The sequence below is a fragment of the Lagenorhynchus albirostris genome, chromosome 1 (genome assembly GCF_949774975.1).
Source record: "Lagenorhynchus albirostris chromosome 1, mLagAlb1.1, whole genome shotgun sequence".
Taxonomy (NCBI): domain Eukaryota; kingdom Metazoa; phylum Chordata; class Mammalia; order Artiodactyla; family Delphinidae; genus Lagenorhynchus; species Lagenorhynchus albirostris.
In genome coordinates, this window is record NC_083095.1 from 75,647,149 (window position 1) to 75,665,602 (window position 18,454).

The 18,454-nt window shown below is 38.2% G+C and overlaps 1 protein-coding gene and 1 long non-coding RNA gene across 2 annotated transcripts in view; both read right to left on the bottom strand.

Moving 5' to 3' along the window:
* Window positions 1-5,638: 5,638 nt before the first annotated feature.
* The window catches only part of LOC132518225 (uncharacterized), a 68,722-nt gene continuing 55,906 nt past the window's right edge, over window positions 5,639-18,454 (bottom strand). The window contains exon 6 of the long non-coding RNA XR_009539884.1: window positions 5,639-6,351. This is a non-coding gene — a long non-coding RNA (uncharacterized LOC132518225). The remainder of the gene's footprint in view (window positions 6,352-18,454) is intronic.
* On the bottom strand, window positions 14,819-15,746 carry LOC132518208 (olfactory receptor 4E2-like). The gene is given in 2 exon segments (XM_060146221.1): window positions 14,819-14,983; window positions 14,985-15,746. Coding segments are annotated over 2 exon segments (927 nt in total).

The following is an 18,454-nucleotide window of genomic DNA, read 5'->3' on the forward strand; positions in this document are numbered from 1 at the left end:
TTGGAGATGATCTCTTTTGGATGGTACCTATCCTCATCTTATAGCCTGAGACTGTCCCCTGTGTTATTATTGAGGGCTTCATACTTCTGCCTGAGGCTTTTATACAGATTTTCTTGGGATTTTGTTTGAAAAAGAAGAGTAAACAAGGTTTATGGCAATTCATGGTGTATACAGTAGAGTTTTTATGTGCACCACCACCACCTAGTGGGCAACATGGGAACTGATGGGAAATCATATCCCCAAGCAGCCTCTGAGACAGTCTTCATAGCTTCTCACATCCTGAAGAGAGTTTTTGCCATTTGCTTTTGTTCAAATTCCTCTTCCTTATTCAGTTTCCATAGGGATATGAAGTCTATACAAAGGAAATAACCACCTTCCTGGAAAGCCTTCTGATTAACAAAAGATGTTCTTCATTCAGATGAGTGATTTATTTAAAACACACTTCCATAGAGTGAAATATTTCTTTTCCTCATCCTAAGATGGTTGCTTTGTTCATTTCCTTTTCTGTCTTTTTAAAATAGTATCCCAGGTCAGGAGAAATTCGTTTCTTCCCTAATATTTTTTTTCTTTTTTTACTGGGAGATTCCTTAATAATAATAAGATGATCATTAAGGTCCAACAGTGACTTTTTATTTACATATAAATTTTTTAAAGTTTCCCCAGAAAAAAAAGTTTCCAAATAAAATACAAAATTCCAATATGGCTGTAAAATTAGGATGGAGGAATCAAAGACAGTGGACACAGATTCATTTAGTAGAAAAACTAATATGGCTACTGGGATTAATTTGAGCTCTGAAATTTCTGACAATTGAAACACAAAAGGAAACACAAAGGAAATACAATTATACAAGTAAGCTAAGTGTTTAGGCAGCTTCATCCTGAAGCCAAGTGGTCTACAGCTATAGATAATTTAAAACTCTTTTTTGATTACTGGGTATGTACTTCTGGCTCACAGTTTCCAACTACTGCAAAATATTTAACCATGTGCTTCCCCCACATTTACCTATCCAACCCCCTAGTGAGGGACTCATAGGATGCCTCTAACTCCCATCAACACAGCAATAAACATATTTCTATATTTCCACTTATTAACTATGTAAGAACTTCTTTGGGATATGTCCAATTATAGTGTATATACATACTCAATTTCACTAATCACTCAAAGTAGTGATAATCACATACAACTTCTACCAAAAATGCTTGAGCAGTCCAGTCTCTCCAAATCCTCAACAGCATTTGGTGTTATCAAAATTATAAAACTGTCTAAATTTTACCAATATGCTGAGTGTGGAGTCTCATTTTAACTTGTATTACTCGTTTGGTGAAATTGAGCTATTTGTGTTTTCCTTTTCAATATTACCTGTTCAAATGATTTGCGCATTTTAAAATTAGGTCCCCAGTCTTTTTCTCAGTAAATTTCAGGAGTTCCTCATACATTGATTCCTTGAAGTGTTCAACATCACAAATACCTTCTTCTAGTATACCCCTAATGTGTTAACTTTGTCTGTGGTGTCCTTTTTGAATGGAAATACTTTATTTTGATGGGGGTCAAAGATATCTTTTTTTTTTTACTTTATGATTTGAGTTTTGGAATTTTGACTTAGAAATCATTCCCTACTCCAAGGCCATAAACATAATTTCCTGCATTGTATTTTGTTATCTTTATAGGTTTTTCTTTTACATGTAGGTTTTAATTCATCTGAAATCTGCATGTATATATGGTGTAAGAGGAAATGCAACTTTATATTTCTCCGTAGAGCAGAACAGTCTTCCCAGCAGTATCTACAAAATAATCCACCTTTCCCCCACCGATCTGTGGTACAGTCTTTATTACATATAATGTTACCTAGGAACTTGGTCTCTTCTTGAGTTTTATATTTTGTTTCATTGATATAGTTGTTTCTGTAACACTACCATACTGTTTTTATCATCTTAGCTTTATAACGCAATATGCTTTATCAAGATCTTCCTTTAATCATATTTTCAGATGCAATTCAATAAAATCTACTCTGGCTAGTTTATGCAGAAAAATTAAAAGATATTAAGTAGCTCACAGACTCTCCAGAAGAGGTAGGTAGTGAGGATTCGATGCTATATGTCAGAAAGAATTCTCAAATACACCTCACCACACGGAATGCTCTAATCAAGCAATCAAATGTCATCACCACTCAGACCCAACACCACAAATTCACCCCTCACAGTCCTCACTACACACATTAAAGGATACATCGGCACACCTACTACCGGAGGACTGCAATGAGCAGTAGTAGTTACAGTGACCACCTCTGTCTTTCTTAGACCATAAAGAGAATGCACCTAAAATATTTCCACATAGAGACTTCCTTTATAGCCTAGTACGTGCTCACTTTTTTTTTTTTTTTTTGCGATATGCGGGCCTCTCACTGTTGTGGCCTCTCCCGTTGCGGAGCACAGGCTGCAGACGCGGTGGCTCAGCGGCCATGGCTCACGGGCCCAGCCTCTCCGCGGCACGTGGGATCTTCCCGGACCAGGACACGAACCCGTGTCCCCTGCATCGGCAGGCGGACTCTCAACCACTGCGCCACCAGGGAAGCCCCATGACTTATTTATTTTATAGCGGGAAGTTTGTACCTTTTGACCCTTTTCACGCATTTTGCCCACTCCCCACCCCGTCCTTATAGCAACCACCAATCTGTTCTCTGTTTCTTTGAGTTTTTTTTCCTTTGGTTGGTTGGGTTTTGGTTTTTGTTTTTTCAAATTCGACATATAAGTGAACAAGCAACACTTTTTTTAAAATTTGTTTATTTATTTGTTTTTGGCTGCATTGGGTCTTTGTTGCTGCGCGCAGGCTTTCCCTAGTTGCGGTGAGCGGGGGCTACTCTTTGTTGTGGTATGCAGGCTTCTCATTGCGATGGCTTCTCGTTGCGGAGCACGGGCTCTAGGTGCATGGGCTCAGTAGTTGTGGCTCGCAGGCTCTAGAGCGCAGGCTCACTAGTTGTGGTGCACAGGCTTAGTTGCTCCGCGGCATGTGGGATCTACCCCGACCAGGGCTTGAACCTGTGTCCCCTGCATTGGCAGGCAGATTCTTAACCACTGTTCCACCAGGCAAATCCCAAGCAACACTTTTTTTTTTTTAACATCTTTATTGGGGTATAATTGCTTTACAATGGTGTGTTAGTTTCTGCTTTATAACAAAGTGAATCAGTTATACATATACATATGTTCCCATATCTCTTCCCTCTTGCGTCTCCCTCCCTCCCACCCTCCCTATCCCACCCCTCCAGGCTGTCACAAAGCACCGAGCCAATATCCCTGTGCCATGCGGCTCCAAGCAACACTTTTAAGTGTGCATCTTCTATAGGTGGTTAAGATCAAAAGCTATGCTCTTCTATAAATGGCAGCATCCAAGTGAAGTTAAGAGAATAAGTACTGGATCCAGCAGCAGATTACCTGAGTTCAAGCCCTGGTTCAGGTGCTTACCTGACGTGTAAACTCTGTGAAAATCACTTAACACCAAGTTTTCTATAATGCTCCCTACCTCGCAGAGGTATCATAAAGACCGAATAAAACAGTAAGGGTGAAAGAGTTTTTCAAACGCTAAAAGGCTATGCAAGTTTAAACAATTGTTTTCATTTATGCTATGGAGGAAAGAGGAACACACAATTTTGGAGCATCAGGGACTTCCAGGGAGGGAAAGCCTGAGTCACCTATATGGCATTCTGTGTACAGTCAGAGGAAAGTAGTGGGCCAGGGGAGAGGGTTACAAGAGGAAGGGGGAATGTATAGAAATTGTTCAAAGATTAATTTCTCAACCTTGCATTTTACCAATGCCAGTGGTGATGGTATTTGGCCTATAATCAATTGAACATCATTTTCTATATTGCCCTTGGTGTATTATGCCTGTAATAAAGTATCTCAATTCCAGATGTTTAGAGACTTAGTATGGTCAGCATATCCCGCTTCCTAATGTGTACCCTGATTGCCAGTGTGACAGTACAAGTCCCATGTTAGCCAAGTAGCAATATCTGTAAGTTCTGAAAGACCAGGTTTTCCAATATAGTCAAGTCTGGCCCCTGATCAGTGATAATGAATCCAACAAGAAAACTGGGGAAAAGGAGCGCAAGCCACAAGTCCTTGGGAGTAAGAATTTTTGGTCACTTCTGATACTTTCCCTCTGTTACCATCCTGTCTTCCAGACACTGTTGCATGGAGAGTCAGCTAAAAGCTTACTTCTAGTTCCATACACTTTAGTTTGGATAGCCTAACCATCCCACGAAACTATTCAGTCTTGAAAATCAAAGTGTAATAACCTTAATCCCTCTCCTTTGGATTCTTCTTTTACCCATTTAAACTATCAAACTCTATATCTAAGCAGAGAAAGCAAAATGGGAATTAGAGCAAAAGGTTCTGATTTTTCATTGTTATATAAAGTAATGAATACGTGATGGGAAAAAAGTTGACTGGCAATTAGTGGTGGCTTTTGCATTTGTTTCTTTGAATTGCGTATTACATAATTACACTCATGTAGATAACACATTTAGGAAGCTCCACACGCTTTGCAAAGATTTCAAGAGCTCTAAAAAAAGTTACCATTTTTATTCACCTTTAATGGATGAGAAAACTGAGGCCCAGAGGTTAAATAACTTGCCCAAATTTACACACCTAGGACGTTGGAATCTATACTCAAGCAATGTGACTCTAGAGTCCAAACACTTGACCTCGCTGGCAGACAGCAGATTAAATTTTTAACTCCTTTGCCCATCCCTCAGCAATGTGTTTTTATATGGATTAGATAAAAACAGGAAAGCCCCTCACCTAATACTTAGCACATAGTAAGTAATCGCTAAATAGTAGTTCATTTAATCACATATAAACACATCCTAAAGATTTAGATGTTGAAGTACCGCTTTCCCATTAAATGTCCTTAGTGATGATTGCGAAGCCTGTAACTTCGATTCCCAAAGAATTAACTTTTTCTAACTAGGGACTAGGGAAAGCTGATGTCATTGCTTTAAAGTTCCCATAAGGCCTATATAAGTCAGGTAGAGCAACACTAACACTGCAGCTGCCCTTCCCAGCTGCTTTCTTTCTCTACAGATTTCCCTTCAGTACTTGAAGGTGGGATAACCCATCTGAAACTGGCAAGACAAAAGTTACACCTAGAGAGTGTGCTGCAAAGGAAACAGGATGCTTCAGTTACACTGGTTCTGAATAATTAGGTCAAGTTTTGCGTTAGACGTGTCCTGGTAAACTAGCATGCCTGCAAACGTGATCGGTAGTGGCTTTTAATCCCTTCTAACCATCAGTACAGCCTGACAAAGTGCAAAAAAGATATCATTCCTACACCACATCTTCAGTTTACTGAGAACCAATTCTAGAAAATCTTAGTGCAGAGCTATATGCTCTACATATTGAACAACATGATAATAACATATGTACAAAGGTGTGATTTTGCAGAAATGCTGAAGTACCTCTGGTAAAATACCACCAAATATAACTGCTGTGAATTATTACCAAAAACTGTGAATAAGACCCAAGGGAACTTCGAGGGCTCTGAACTTCCTTATGAAAAACTCAAGGTAAATGGGGTTATTTGATTTGTCGAACTTAAAAATAAATTATTTTTTAATGGTAGTTTAATTATTTACTTTCTCTTTTTTTAAATTTATTTATTTATTTTACTTTCTCTTGGTGGTTAAAGCTGGGCAGCAGCTGTTACAAGGTTGCGTTGTAAATCCTTTTCTTTGAAGGGGAGGGAAAACAGCACGCACAAGCCTGTCTGTCTTCAGTCTCTTCTTGTTACTCCCAAACCCTTTAAAGGCTCCTTTTCCTATGGAGTTCATGCAAAACTAAAGGGAAACATAAAATCCCTGAAGCCATGTTCTTCCCAATAAGCAAAATAAGACGAGGAAATCACTTCCACTCGATGATACTTTTAAAAGCTACTGTGGATGAAAGCAAAGTTCCAAAGAGGTCCCTGTTTCCAGGTTAGTCAATGTCTCTGACCTTTCTTCTTCCATCTTGGGCTTTCTGGATGCAGAGTTCAAAGGTGTCCCAGGGCCTCACCCTCCACGCGGTTCCAGTTACCGCTGCCGTCGCCGCCGCTCCGCAGCGCCGTCCGGCCTCTGAGAGGCAGAGCGCGGCCTCCGCATACTCCAAGCCAGCCCCGCTCCGCGCGCTCTCGCCCGGCGACGCTCGTCTTCGAGCCGGCGCGCGGCCGTCGACCTCAGGGCCGGGTCTCGAGCCCTCCCAGCGTTCTCATTGGCTCCCTGTCCCGGGCGCGCGCGACGCCTCGCGAGGGGCACGTTTCTCTCATTCGTGCGGCTCGCGCCGCGGAGCTCGCCCCTGCCCACTCTCGGTAAATTCTTCTTCCTACCAGAAAATAATACTCATGTTATTGAAACTACCAGACTGATAATTCAGGTCCCTTCGGAGGTGCTGAGAGCGTCAGAAACAACCCAGGGTGAGTTTTATAGACGTTTAAATTTACTGTTTCTGCTCTTGTTTTCTTCTGTTTTTCTGAAATGTATGCAGTGGACACTAGATTTTTTGATGTGTGAACCATATTTTTGACATAAACTAACACCAGATTTCTACTGCAGTTGAACACATGTCCATTTTTCAGAACATTTTTTCCTAAGGCTCCACAGAAATAGAAAAAAAAAAATGTGATGGAAAAAGTTTAGTTAAAAATGTATATCCAGGGGTTCTCTGGTGGTGCAGCGGTTGAGGGTCCGCCTGCCGATGCAGGGACACGGGTTCGTGCCTTGGTTCGGGAAGATCCCACATGCCGCGGAGCGGCTGGGCCCGTGAGCCATGGCCGCTGAGCCTGCGCGTCCGGAGCCTGAGCTCCGCAACGAGAGAGGCCACAACAGTGAGAGGCCCGCGTACCGCAAAAAAAAAAAAATGTATATCCATATCCTCTGATGAGGGAACAGTCTTCGTTTCAGACCTAGTGCACAATCTGCACACGCTTTTCTATCTGTGCAGGTGAAATTTTTCATATTGATTTTAGAATAAACCCTGGCTCCATTTTTGGTTAGTTCTTCAGCTTTCACTTTTGCAATCATCCTTTTAGAGCTTAATAAATTACAAAGATAACAGATGTAAATCATCAAACATTTAAAGTAGTTTTCTGGAGCAAAAACTTTAAGTGAACACCCTAAGAAGAATTTCTAAATAGTAAAATCAATCCATAGCTACATTATGATGTTACTATAAATATTAATCCAAGCACTAAATACCATGAGTTTAACTTAAATGATAACTAAAAGACTTCTCTCTCTCCCAAAATACCTTCTTTGCCGTAGATCTGCTTTGCTAGTTCTCTGATTTGACACTGCCATTAGACTTCCTCTGATATAAACAACAAAAAAGCCATTGTCTGCAGAAAAACAGCATAATGAGGCCTAGAAAATTCTTGAGAAAAGTTTTCTCTATCCTTTTTTCATAACCAGTGTGGAGTTGATTCATTTGTCTGGCAGAAAGCCTGATCTTGAAGGACAAAATAAAGAAGCTGTAGTCATCAGTGATGGGAAGAAGGTAACGTAGGATGATAGTGCCCAAGAAACCAAGAGGACAGCTTGCTTGGGTGGAAGGCTGTACATCGAGGCAGTGGCACATAAGAGGCAAGCTAGAGAAGAGAGGCTCCCCACAGATGCCCACCCAAGCCAGCCCAGGACACCTAGGAGAGGAAGAGAGAGGTCACTGAGACACATTTTACTTAATACTTCAGTTATGCCAGTCACTCCAAAAATTCAGGTCAGAGGGATGGTAGAGAAAGACTGGACCAAAAGTCAAGAGGCCCAAGCTCTAGACCCAGCTATTACTCCAGTTCTCCAGTTCTCTATGAACTTGAGCCAGTTGCTTTACTTCTCTGTGCCTTGTTTTCTCTATTTATAAAAAAAAAAAAATAGATTAGGTAAACTCCCCTTAAGAGCTAAGATCTTGGGACTCTATATAATATATACGTTTCTTATAAAAATTAGTGATACTTGGGTCAAAGGTAAGCTAATTTTTAAAAAAGCAACTACTTTTGTTTTACTGTGGTCCAGTAAGTCAGACAACAGAATTGGACTTTAGAAAGAACTGAGGATAATCTAGTCAAGACAGTGACGCTGTTAGGTCTGGACCTTGAGCTCCAGTTTAAGAATGAGCAAGTCTGTCCTCAACTCAAAGGTGGAAGAGAAGCAAGTCTCCCTTTACCCGCTACAGATTTTCTAAGTTTTCCTGGGTTTTATCCAGCCTCCTCTGAAGAATTGTTCAAAAAACACTACAGCCGGGCTTCCCTGGTGGCGCAGTGGTTGGGAGTCCGCCTGCCAATGCAGGGGACACGGGTTCATGCCCCAGTCCGGGAGGATCCCACGTGCCGCGGAGCGGTTGGACCCGTGAGCCATGGCCGCTGAGCCTGTGCGTCCGGAGCCTGTGCTCCGCAACGGGAGAGGCCACAGCGGTGAGAGGCCCGCATACCGCAAAAAAAAAAAAAACAATGAAATGGGGATAACTTATTATCCATTCATTTGACATATATTTACTGAGCACCTATTATGTGCTAAGTACTAGGTTTATAATCATAAATAAAACGTATAATCACTCTTCTATGTTGCTGAGTCTAGTGAGAATAGAAAACAAAAATATAAACAAATTTTAATTACAGATCATGACAAATGCCATGAAAGACGATGCTGTTAGAGAGTTATAGAAGAGACTGTCTTTAGATTGGTTAGACAAGGAGGACCTCTTTGAGGAAATGGCATTTAAGCTAAGATCTGAAAGATGAAAAAGAGCCAACCATGAGAAAAGAGAGGTAATGAACATTCTAGGCAGAGGAAATGACAGGTGTAAAGATCTATGTTCAGAAAGACCTTGACTTGTTCCAAGAAGTAAAAGACCAATGTGGTTACAGCTTTGACTGTGAGGCAGAGAATGGTGATAGATGATATTGGAGAAGTAAAAAGACTACTTTCATGTCCTCTCAAGGAGTTTGGAATATTTTTCAGTGCAGTGGGAAGCCATCAGAATGGGGCAAGCACAGAAAAGACATGATACAATTTGTGTTTTAATGAAATTATTCTAGTTATTATGTAGAGAATTTATTCAACTAAGCATTTATTACTAAACAATATCACACTAATGGCTGGGAGAAAATACCAAGTTGAGCAAAACATGTTCTATAATCCAGCATCTTGAGTCTAGTTATGGTGACACACATTGTTACATTGTGATACATTGTACTCTGAGTGGTGTATGCTGAGTGGATTGGATAACGGGATACGAAGAGGGTCTTCCAGGCAACAGTGTCTCACGTAACTGTATACAAAAAGCATGGCATAATGGGACCCAGTAGTTCACTCTCACTCCATCAGTGAGAAGGACATGCTTAAATGCAGTGGGATTTCCCAGGCAATCAGTAAGGGTGTGGTCAATAAACGTGTGGGTCACATGACCCATGTCATATTTTTTATGGTACTTTTGCCAGGAAATGTGTTGAGAAGGAAATTGAAGCCATATAAGTCATTTCAGTTATACAGAAGTATGGTTATTATGGTATTAAGGTATTCTGTAAGGTTTTCTTGGCAGAACAGTTTAACTTGCAGTAGAAATTCTAATAATAGAGTAGTCTCATTCCCAAAGGTAACTCTCTGCATAGTATAAAACTACATTCATTGGGACTGGTTGGTGGAATAACTAAACTGAATTTGAGAATTATGGAATTTGTATGAAATAAATGCTTTTATTATAGGAAATGGGCAGACAGTCAGGAGATATAGCCCATCAAAGAGCCCAAATGGAACTGCCTTGTGCAGGAATCAGCCACACAAAGGAACACCCACAATGTGCTAGTAAGTAGGACAATGTTTCATGGCAACAACAATGGAACAATGTCATGTTTGCTTTTTTTTAATAGTTGCTGCAAAATTTCTAATGCTGCTGGTCTTCAATCACATTAATCCTTACAGCTCTTCGGGGAGCTAAAATCATTTATTCTCTACAATGGAATATTACTCAGCCATAAAAAGAAATGAAATTGAGTTATTTGTAGTGAGGTGGATGGACCTTGAGTCTGTCATACAGAGTGAAGTAAGAAAGAGAAAAACAAATACCATATGCTAACACACATATATGGAATCTTAAAAAAAAATAATAAAAATGGTTCTGAAGAACCTAGGGGCAGGACAGGAATAAAGATGCAGACGTAGAGAATGGACTTGAGGACATGGGGAGGGGGAGGGGTAAGCTGGGACGAAGTGAGAGAGTGGCATGGACATATATACACTACCACATGTAAAATAGATAGCTAGTGGGAAGCAGCCACATAGCACAGGGAAATCAGATCAGTGCTTTGTGACCACCTAGAGGGGTGGGATAGGGAGGGTGGGAGGGAGGGAGATGCAAGAGGGAAGAGTTATGGGAACATATGTATAAGTATAACTGATTCACTTTGTTATAAAGCAGAAACTAACACACCATTGTAAAGCAATTATACTCCAATAAAGATGTTTAAAAAAAAAAGCATTTATTCTCCAATTCACAGAAATAGCTTTTTAGACTCAGGGATAAGATAAAATGTGTTCATTAAATAAATAGAAGAGTAAAGAGTAAAATGAAGATATCTTGACTCTTGGTTCTGTGGTTGACTTACTTTAAAGAGGAGACAAGGATCATTATTTATCATATAGAAATTTGTTCAGCAACTTTGTAATAGACAGCTGAATTCCTCAGGTTACAATCATCTTCTCTGCAATAGAGTAACTAATATTGCCATAATAGAAATAAACAAATAAGGCCTTAGGAATTTACTTCTGCATAAAAGGTACTAATGAGTATGAAAATCTATACATATAAAAGTCCAGAATGTAGAGGGATAATTAGATCATTTTTCTCAGTTTTTCATATGTGTGTAGTAGTGATATCTGGGCCTAATTTCATCACAAATACATAAACCTTTGATTTTGACTTGGGCTATATATGAAAATTGGAGGGGATTGACAATATGCTACATTTTTTTGTCAATTTGCATGTAATGGTATTTAGATATTTTCATGAGCATCCTGCAGTTTAATAAACTGCTTCTTTTTTTTTACCGGTACGCAGGCCTCTCACTGTTGTGGCCTCTCCCGTTGCGGAGCACAGGCTCTGGATTTAAACTGCTTCTTATTCTTTGTTCTTTTGAGTACTTTCTGTCATTTCAGTCATTTCTTACCTTTTAGCCAGAGTTAGTGAGTCACTCCCTCAGTGTTGTGTATGTGGATGTCCATATTATCTGGAACACAATTCCCTAAAGTACTCATAAGCATTATCTCTACAAGTTAACAGAAGTTGGTAGAATAATAACCCAAAGGCCTCAGTCAATTCCGATTCCTTTCAGATAATCAAAGAAAGATTAGATATATTTTTATTATTAAGCATATTCTATTTCATTCCATTATTTCCATTAAAATTGATATAACTATTTTATATGGCAGCTCTCTGACCATCTATAGGGTCCTCTAATCCTGCTCCCTTTGGTCACAATACATCATCATTCTCTTTACCTAAGGAATTTGACATGGAGTCTTCTTGATTTGGACTTGCCCATTTGACAATAAATTGTTATACTTCTCCCAAAGAGTGATATTAGTTAATTCAGGAAATTAGCACTCTGAAATTATATAAATCCAAGCACCTTCTTAACTATTTTCACCTATTTCTTCATATAAATTTTAGAATATTATTGAAAATTTTACCCAAAAAGTCCTGTGGAATTTTTATGTTGAGTAAATTAAATTTATAAATCAATTTAAGAAGGTCCATTATATTAACAATTTTTTATTCTTTTACAGCGACATGTATACATCTTTATCTCTTCACATTTTCTCAGCAGAGCTTTGTAGTTTTTTTCATAGAGGCACATATGCTTCCTTTATCGGGCAAAAAAAATCCCATATAAGCATATCTGTATTGATTTTTTATTGCTGCTATAACAACTTTACCACAAACCTAGAAGCTTAAACCAATATAAATTTATTCTCTTACAGCTCTGTCACATGTTCAACACAAATTTCACTGAACTAAAATCAAGATGTCAATAGGGCTGCATTGCTTTCTCATTCTTCTTCCCAGGTTTATTGAGGACTAATTGACAAAAAATTAATATATTTAAAGTGTACAACATGATATAATAATTTGATATATGTATACATTGTAAAATGATTACCATAATCAAACTAATTAACACATCCAGCAAAAGTGGACCTGTGAAATTGAAACCCACATTGTTTTGGTAATGTATAGAAATACAATTAATTTACATACAGTCGACCCACGGGTCGACTGTATGTAAATTAATTGTATTTCTATACATTACCAATAAATAATTTAAAATTAAATTAACAATAACATCAACAAACATAAAGTACTTGGGGACAAATTTAATTTAATATGTGTGATTACAAATGAAGATGACTAACATTGCTGAGAAAAATTAAAGAAAACCTAAATAAATAAAGGGATATACCATGTTAATGGATTGAAAGGCTGCATATCATTAAGAGGTCTATTCTTTCCCAAACTGATCTATAGATTCAATGCAATCCTAATCTAAGTTCCAGCACTATTCTTTGTAGAACTATACAAGCTTTTTACAAAAATTTACATGGAAATACAAAGAATTTGAAATAGCAAAACAATTTTGAAAAAGAAGAAAGTTTGAGGGCTCACACTACATAACTTCAAGATTTACTATAAAGTAATCAAGACAACGTGCTATTGATTTAAATATAGACATATATGTCAATGGAACAGACTATAGAATCCAAAAATAAATTGACACAAAAGGTCAACTGATGGGCTTCGCTGGTGGCGCAGTGGTTGAGAGTCCGCCTGCCGATGCAGGCGACACGGGTTCGTGCCCCAGTCTGGGAAGATACCACATGCCGTGGAGCGGCTGAGCCTGTGAGCCATGGCCGCTGAGCCTGCACATCCGGAGCCTGTGCTCCGCAATGGGAGAGGCCACAACAGTGAGAGGCCCGCGTACCGCAAAAAAAAAAAAAAAGGTCAACTGACTTTCAACAAAGGTGTCAAGGTAACTGAATGGGGAAAAAATAGTCTTTTCAAATGGTGCTGGATCAACTAAATAGATTGAAAAAATGAATCTCAACCTTTATCTTATACCATATAACAAAGTAAACTCAAAATGGATCACAGACCTAAAATTTAAAGCTGAAACTGTAAAATTTCTAGAAAAAAATGGGAAAATCTTCAAGACTTTGGTGTAGGCAAAGATTTCTTAGGACACAAAAAGGATCAACTGTAAAAGTAAAAAATTGAAAAATTGGACTTAAAGTTTAAATTTCTGCTCTTCAAAATATATCATTCAGAAAATAAAGCTGCAAGCCAGAGAGTAATAAAAATATTGGCAAGACATATATCCATCAAAGGAATTATATCCAGAATATACCAAGAATTCTTACAACATAGTGACAAGAAGACAAAAAATAATGTATGAGCAAAATATTTGAATAGGAACATCACAAAACAAGATATATGAAAGGATAATAAGAAAATGAAAAGATTCTCAACAGTAATCATTAGGGAAATGAAGAATAAAACCACACACACACTCACCAGCATGCTTAAAATTAAAGGTTGACAATTCCCATTGTTGGATGTTAAACTCTTATACTTCTGATGAGAGTATAAAATCATACAATGACTTTGAAAAACTGTCTTATAGTTTCTTACAAGTTAAACATACACTTGTGCATGTGATCCAATAATTCTACTCCTAGTTACCCAAGAGAAATGAAAATACATATCCAAAATAACCTGTAAATAAATGTTTATAGCTACTTTATTCATAATTATAAAAAAACTAGAAACACCCAAATGTCAATCAATACATGAATGAATAACCAAATTGTAGTATGCCAATACAACAAAATATTACTCAACAATAAGAAGGATTAAAGTACTGATACCCACAAAGACATGGGTTAATCTCAGAAACAGCATGCAGAGCAAAAGAAGTCAGGCATAAAAGAGTACATATTGTATGATTCAATTTATATGAAACTATAGGAAAGACAAATTTAGTTTACAGCGACAAAAAATCAGATGCTTGGGTTCTTGGGTGGGGATACAGTGATTTGTGGGAAGGTGCTGAAGAAACTTTTTGGGGTGATGGAAATGTTCTATATCTTGATTAAAGAGGTAGTTAGATGGGTATACCTTTGTCAAATTTTATCAAACTGTACAATAAAATGAGTACATTTTGTGTAATTAATTTCTATATCAATAAAGTTTATTTTAAAATAAGTTCTAATACATCTCCATCTTGATTTTGTCAAGTACTACAAAAAGTACAAAATAGATGTGGAAATAAATGAGAGAATCACTTTCAAAGTGACTAAATTTAATTCAGTATAAATAGGATAAGGCTTAAACACCTTGAAAATATTTATATTTGAAAGCAGGATTAAAACCACTATAATGTATAAAACACAGGTGTGATGTACAGCTTCCCAGAGGCAATAACCTAAAGAACAATACAAATCAAAAAAGTAGGTTCTCTTACAACTTTACCTGTTCCTGAAACTGAGACCATGCCCTGAAGTCTATGTGTTTTTTTACTGGTGTAACTAGAAGTCTTCTTTAAACTTTTCCAGATCCTTTTCCTTTACATATTACAATATGATCTTTTCCTTTATTTAAGTAATAGTTAACAAGTCACTCTCTTTAGTGCAGAAGTCTGCCCTGCTTCATGCCATTTCACCTAACGATTTTGATTTCTTACTTTTACTCTCATTAAAGATACGACCATAATAATATCTATAATTCCAAACCCATAATATACATGATTTCATGAAAAAACTCGTCTCTGTCTGAGATGCTTCATAGCACTTTTTATTTCCTCATTCCTAAAGGTGTCAATGAAGGGATTCAGCAAAGGGGTGACCACTGTGTAGAAGACAGATACCAACTTGTCAGTGGAGAAGCTGGTGTCTGGCTGAGTGCAAATGAAGATAACATGGTCCAAAGAAGAGGGCAACCACCATGAAGTGGACTAAACAGGTGGACAGAGCTTTCCTGCGCCCTTCAGCTGACTGTTTTCTAAGAGAAAACAAGATGATGGTGTAGGAGGCGACCAAAGCCAGGAAACAGGAGAGGGAAATGGTTCCTCTATTGGACACAATCAGCATTCCTGTGAGACATGTATCTGTGCAGGCCAGCTTGATGACAGGAGGAACATTACAGAAGTAGCTATCAATAACGTTGGGGCCACAGTAAGGTAGACGAATGGTCAAGAAGGTCTGCACCAGTGAGTGAACAGTACCCGCCAACCAGAGCACAAAGACAAGCTGTACACAGACCCTCATGTTCATTACATTGGGGTAGTGTAATGGAGCACAGATGGCTACGTAACGATCATAGGCCATAATGGTCAGCAGAAGGATCTCAGCACAGGCAAACAGATGTAGGAAGAAGAGCTGTGCAATGCAATTGTCAAAGGAAATGGTCTTTCTGTCAAAAATCAAACCCTCCAGCATCTTGGGCACAGTGACAGATGAGTGGCAGATGTCAATAAAGGACAGATTGCTCAGGAAGAAATACATGGGTGTACTAAGACGTGGAGTAAAGACTATGGTAACCATGATGAGAATGTTCCCCCAAAGGGTTAGCACATACATGGCTGAGAATGCCATGAAAAATAGTCTTTCCAGCACCCAGTTATCAGTGAGTCCCAAGAAGACAAATTGAGTCACTCTTGTTTGGTTTAGAACATCCATCCAATGAGTTTCCAAAGGATCTTGGGGGGGAAAAACATGAACGCTAATTTAGCCTTAATATTATAGGACTGGAACTAACTGAAGTGACTGCATTTCTATCTGAGTTGCTTATTTGTTATCAGGGTATATAGAATATAAGATCAATTTAATAACAATTGCTATAATATACACAGTATGTATCAGGAGCCATTTCATGCCTTTTATATACACCATCTTATTTAACAATAACTGCACCATGGCATAAGCATTATTGTTCCTCTCTTGCAGATAAGTGGGCTCTACAAGAAAAAATAAGTAGCCCAAACCCTTAGCCACTACGTAGCTGGCTTTTTTCATTTCAGTCTAATCCACAGGTAACACTAAATTAATATTCCAAAATACAACTCCCAGCTAAGATCATTCACTATTTCATTCTTCCTATCAAATTAAAAGTACCTTCAAAGCCTGCAACAATCTGCTGCACATTTATTTTTCCAGTATGGCATCTTCTCTCCAGCCAAGCAAGTTACCATGCTCCAGCCATGCTACCTCCACCAGCTTACATTCCAAAATCTTTGTCTGTATTTATGTTGTTCCCTCTGCTCAGAAAACACACCCTCTAATCAACTGTACTCTCCTCATCACTGACTATTAAAACACTTCATTCTGTAAGACTACCTCAAAGAGCAGTACCTTTAAGAAAACTTAACTGAGGCAATCAAATCCTATCTCTTCCCCTTCATACTTCTTTTTTATAAAAGAAAGTATAAAATAAGATATCTGGTTTTGCTCCCCCATTAAATTGAAATTTTCTTGAAAAGCAATAGCTACATATGACTTATCCCTTGCAGCACTTAACGTGACATCTGGCACACAGTAGTTATGCGAAAGATATTTTTATTTGAACTGAACCTACCTTTTTAGGTAACCTGCAAAAGAATCCAATTCTTCTTCACAATGGAGCTAATAACTGACTTTAAAAACCTATTTTTTTACAAAAAAAAAAAAAAAACAAAAACCTATTTTTTTAATTCTGTAATATGATTTGTCCCCTAGGAGATATTATTGTTTAAACACTAAAGTTATATTACCTGTAATTTTCTATACTGATTGGCTGGCCGAAAACTATAACAGAGTTTAGGAAACATTTACCACAAACCATAAAAAAGATTTATAGGGACTTCCCTGGTGGCGCAGCGGTTAAGAATCCACCTGCCAATGCAGGGGACACAGGTTCGAGCCCTGGTCTGGGAAGATCCCACATGCCGTGGAGCAACTAAGCCCACAAGCCACAACTACTGAGCCCACGTGCCACAACTACTGAAGCCCACGCGCTTAGAGCCCGTGCTCCACAACAAAGACAAGCCACTGCAATGAGAAGCCTGCACACCACAACAAAGACCCAGTGCAGCCAAAAAATAAATAAATAAATTTTAAAATATATATATTTATATCTTGATCTAATTATTTCACTTGTAGGAATTTCCTAAGCATCCAAACTATTGAAGAAGCTAAATGCAAGAAAACATTAATTAGAGCATTATTTAAAATAACAGTCACGGAATATTTTTTTGAAGCTTAAATGAATATAGCAAACCTGATATATAATGATATTTAAATAATATATAACTTGAATATAATGAACTGTATGCAGCCATTAGAAATGGTAATAACAAAGGATTACCAATATGAAAAAATATTGAAATATTACGAAGAATTAAAAATGAGATAAAATTTGTTTATACAGTCTCAAAATTTTTAAATATACATAGTGCCATATAAATTATCAAAATACATATAGTAGACTAGAGAAAATGCTGCAATACATATGATTAAAAAGAGTAATATTCCTAGTGTTCAAAGATCTCTTAAAATTTGACAAGAAAAGACAAATGACAATTAAATATGGCCAAAAAACTATGAATAAGCAAATCACAGAAAAAGAAATGCAAATAACAAGTATGAATAAAAAGATGCTCAACTTCAGTAGTAGGTGAAAAAAAACAAATACCTTTCGTCTCTCTTCAGATTGGCAAAGGTGTAAGGAACTGAGCACTGTATAGACTGCTACTGGAAGTAGGTGTTATTAAGAGCTTTTTGCTAAATAATCAGGCAGTACCTATTAAAAATTTAAATGCCGGGCTTCCCTGGTGGCGCAGTGGATGAGAGTCCGCCTGCCGATGCAGGGGACACGGGTTCGTGCCCCGGTCTGGGAAGATCCCACATGCCGCGGAGCGGCTGGGCCTGTGAGCCATGGCCGCTGAGCCTGCGCGTCCGGAGCCTGTGCTCCGCAACGGGAGAGGCCACAACAGTGAGAGGCCCGCGTAACGCAAAAAAAAAAAAAAAAATTTAAATGCCCATACCGGTAACCCAAGAATCCCTCTTCTAGGACTGTAGTTCACAGAAATAAAGCAATCAGGAATTAAGGATATATTGATATGTTTATTGAAAAATGTTAGCAAAACAAGGTACTGGAAATAAACTGAATGTTTATCAAAAGAAAAATAGGTAAATAAATTTTAGTACAGCAACAGTATGGAATATTATATAGCCATTAATAAGAATGAGTTGGATCTATGTATAATGACTTAAACAGTGGTTCTCAATGTGGCTGCACTTCAGAACCACCTGGGGGCGGTTTCTAAATTTTGCTGCTCAGGCCTCACCCCAGAAGATTAATTCAGAATCTCTGGAGGTTGGACCCATCAGTACTTTTAAAGCTCCTTGGT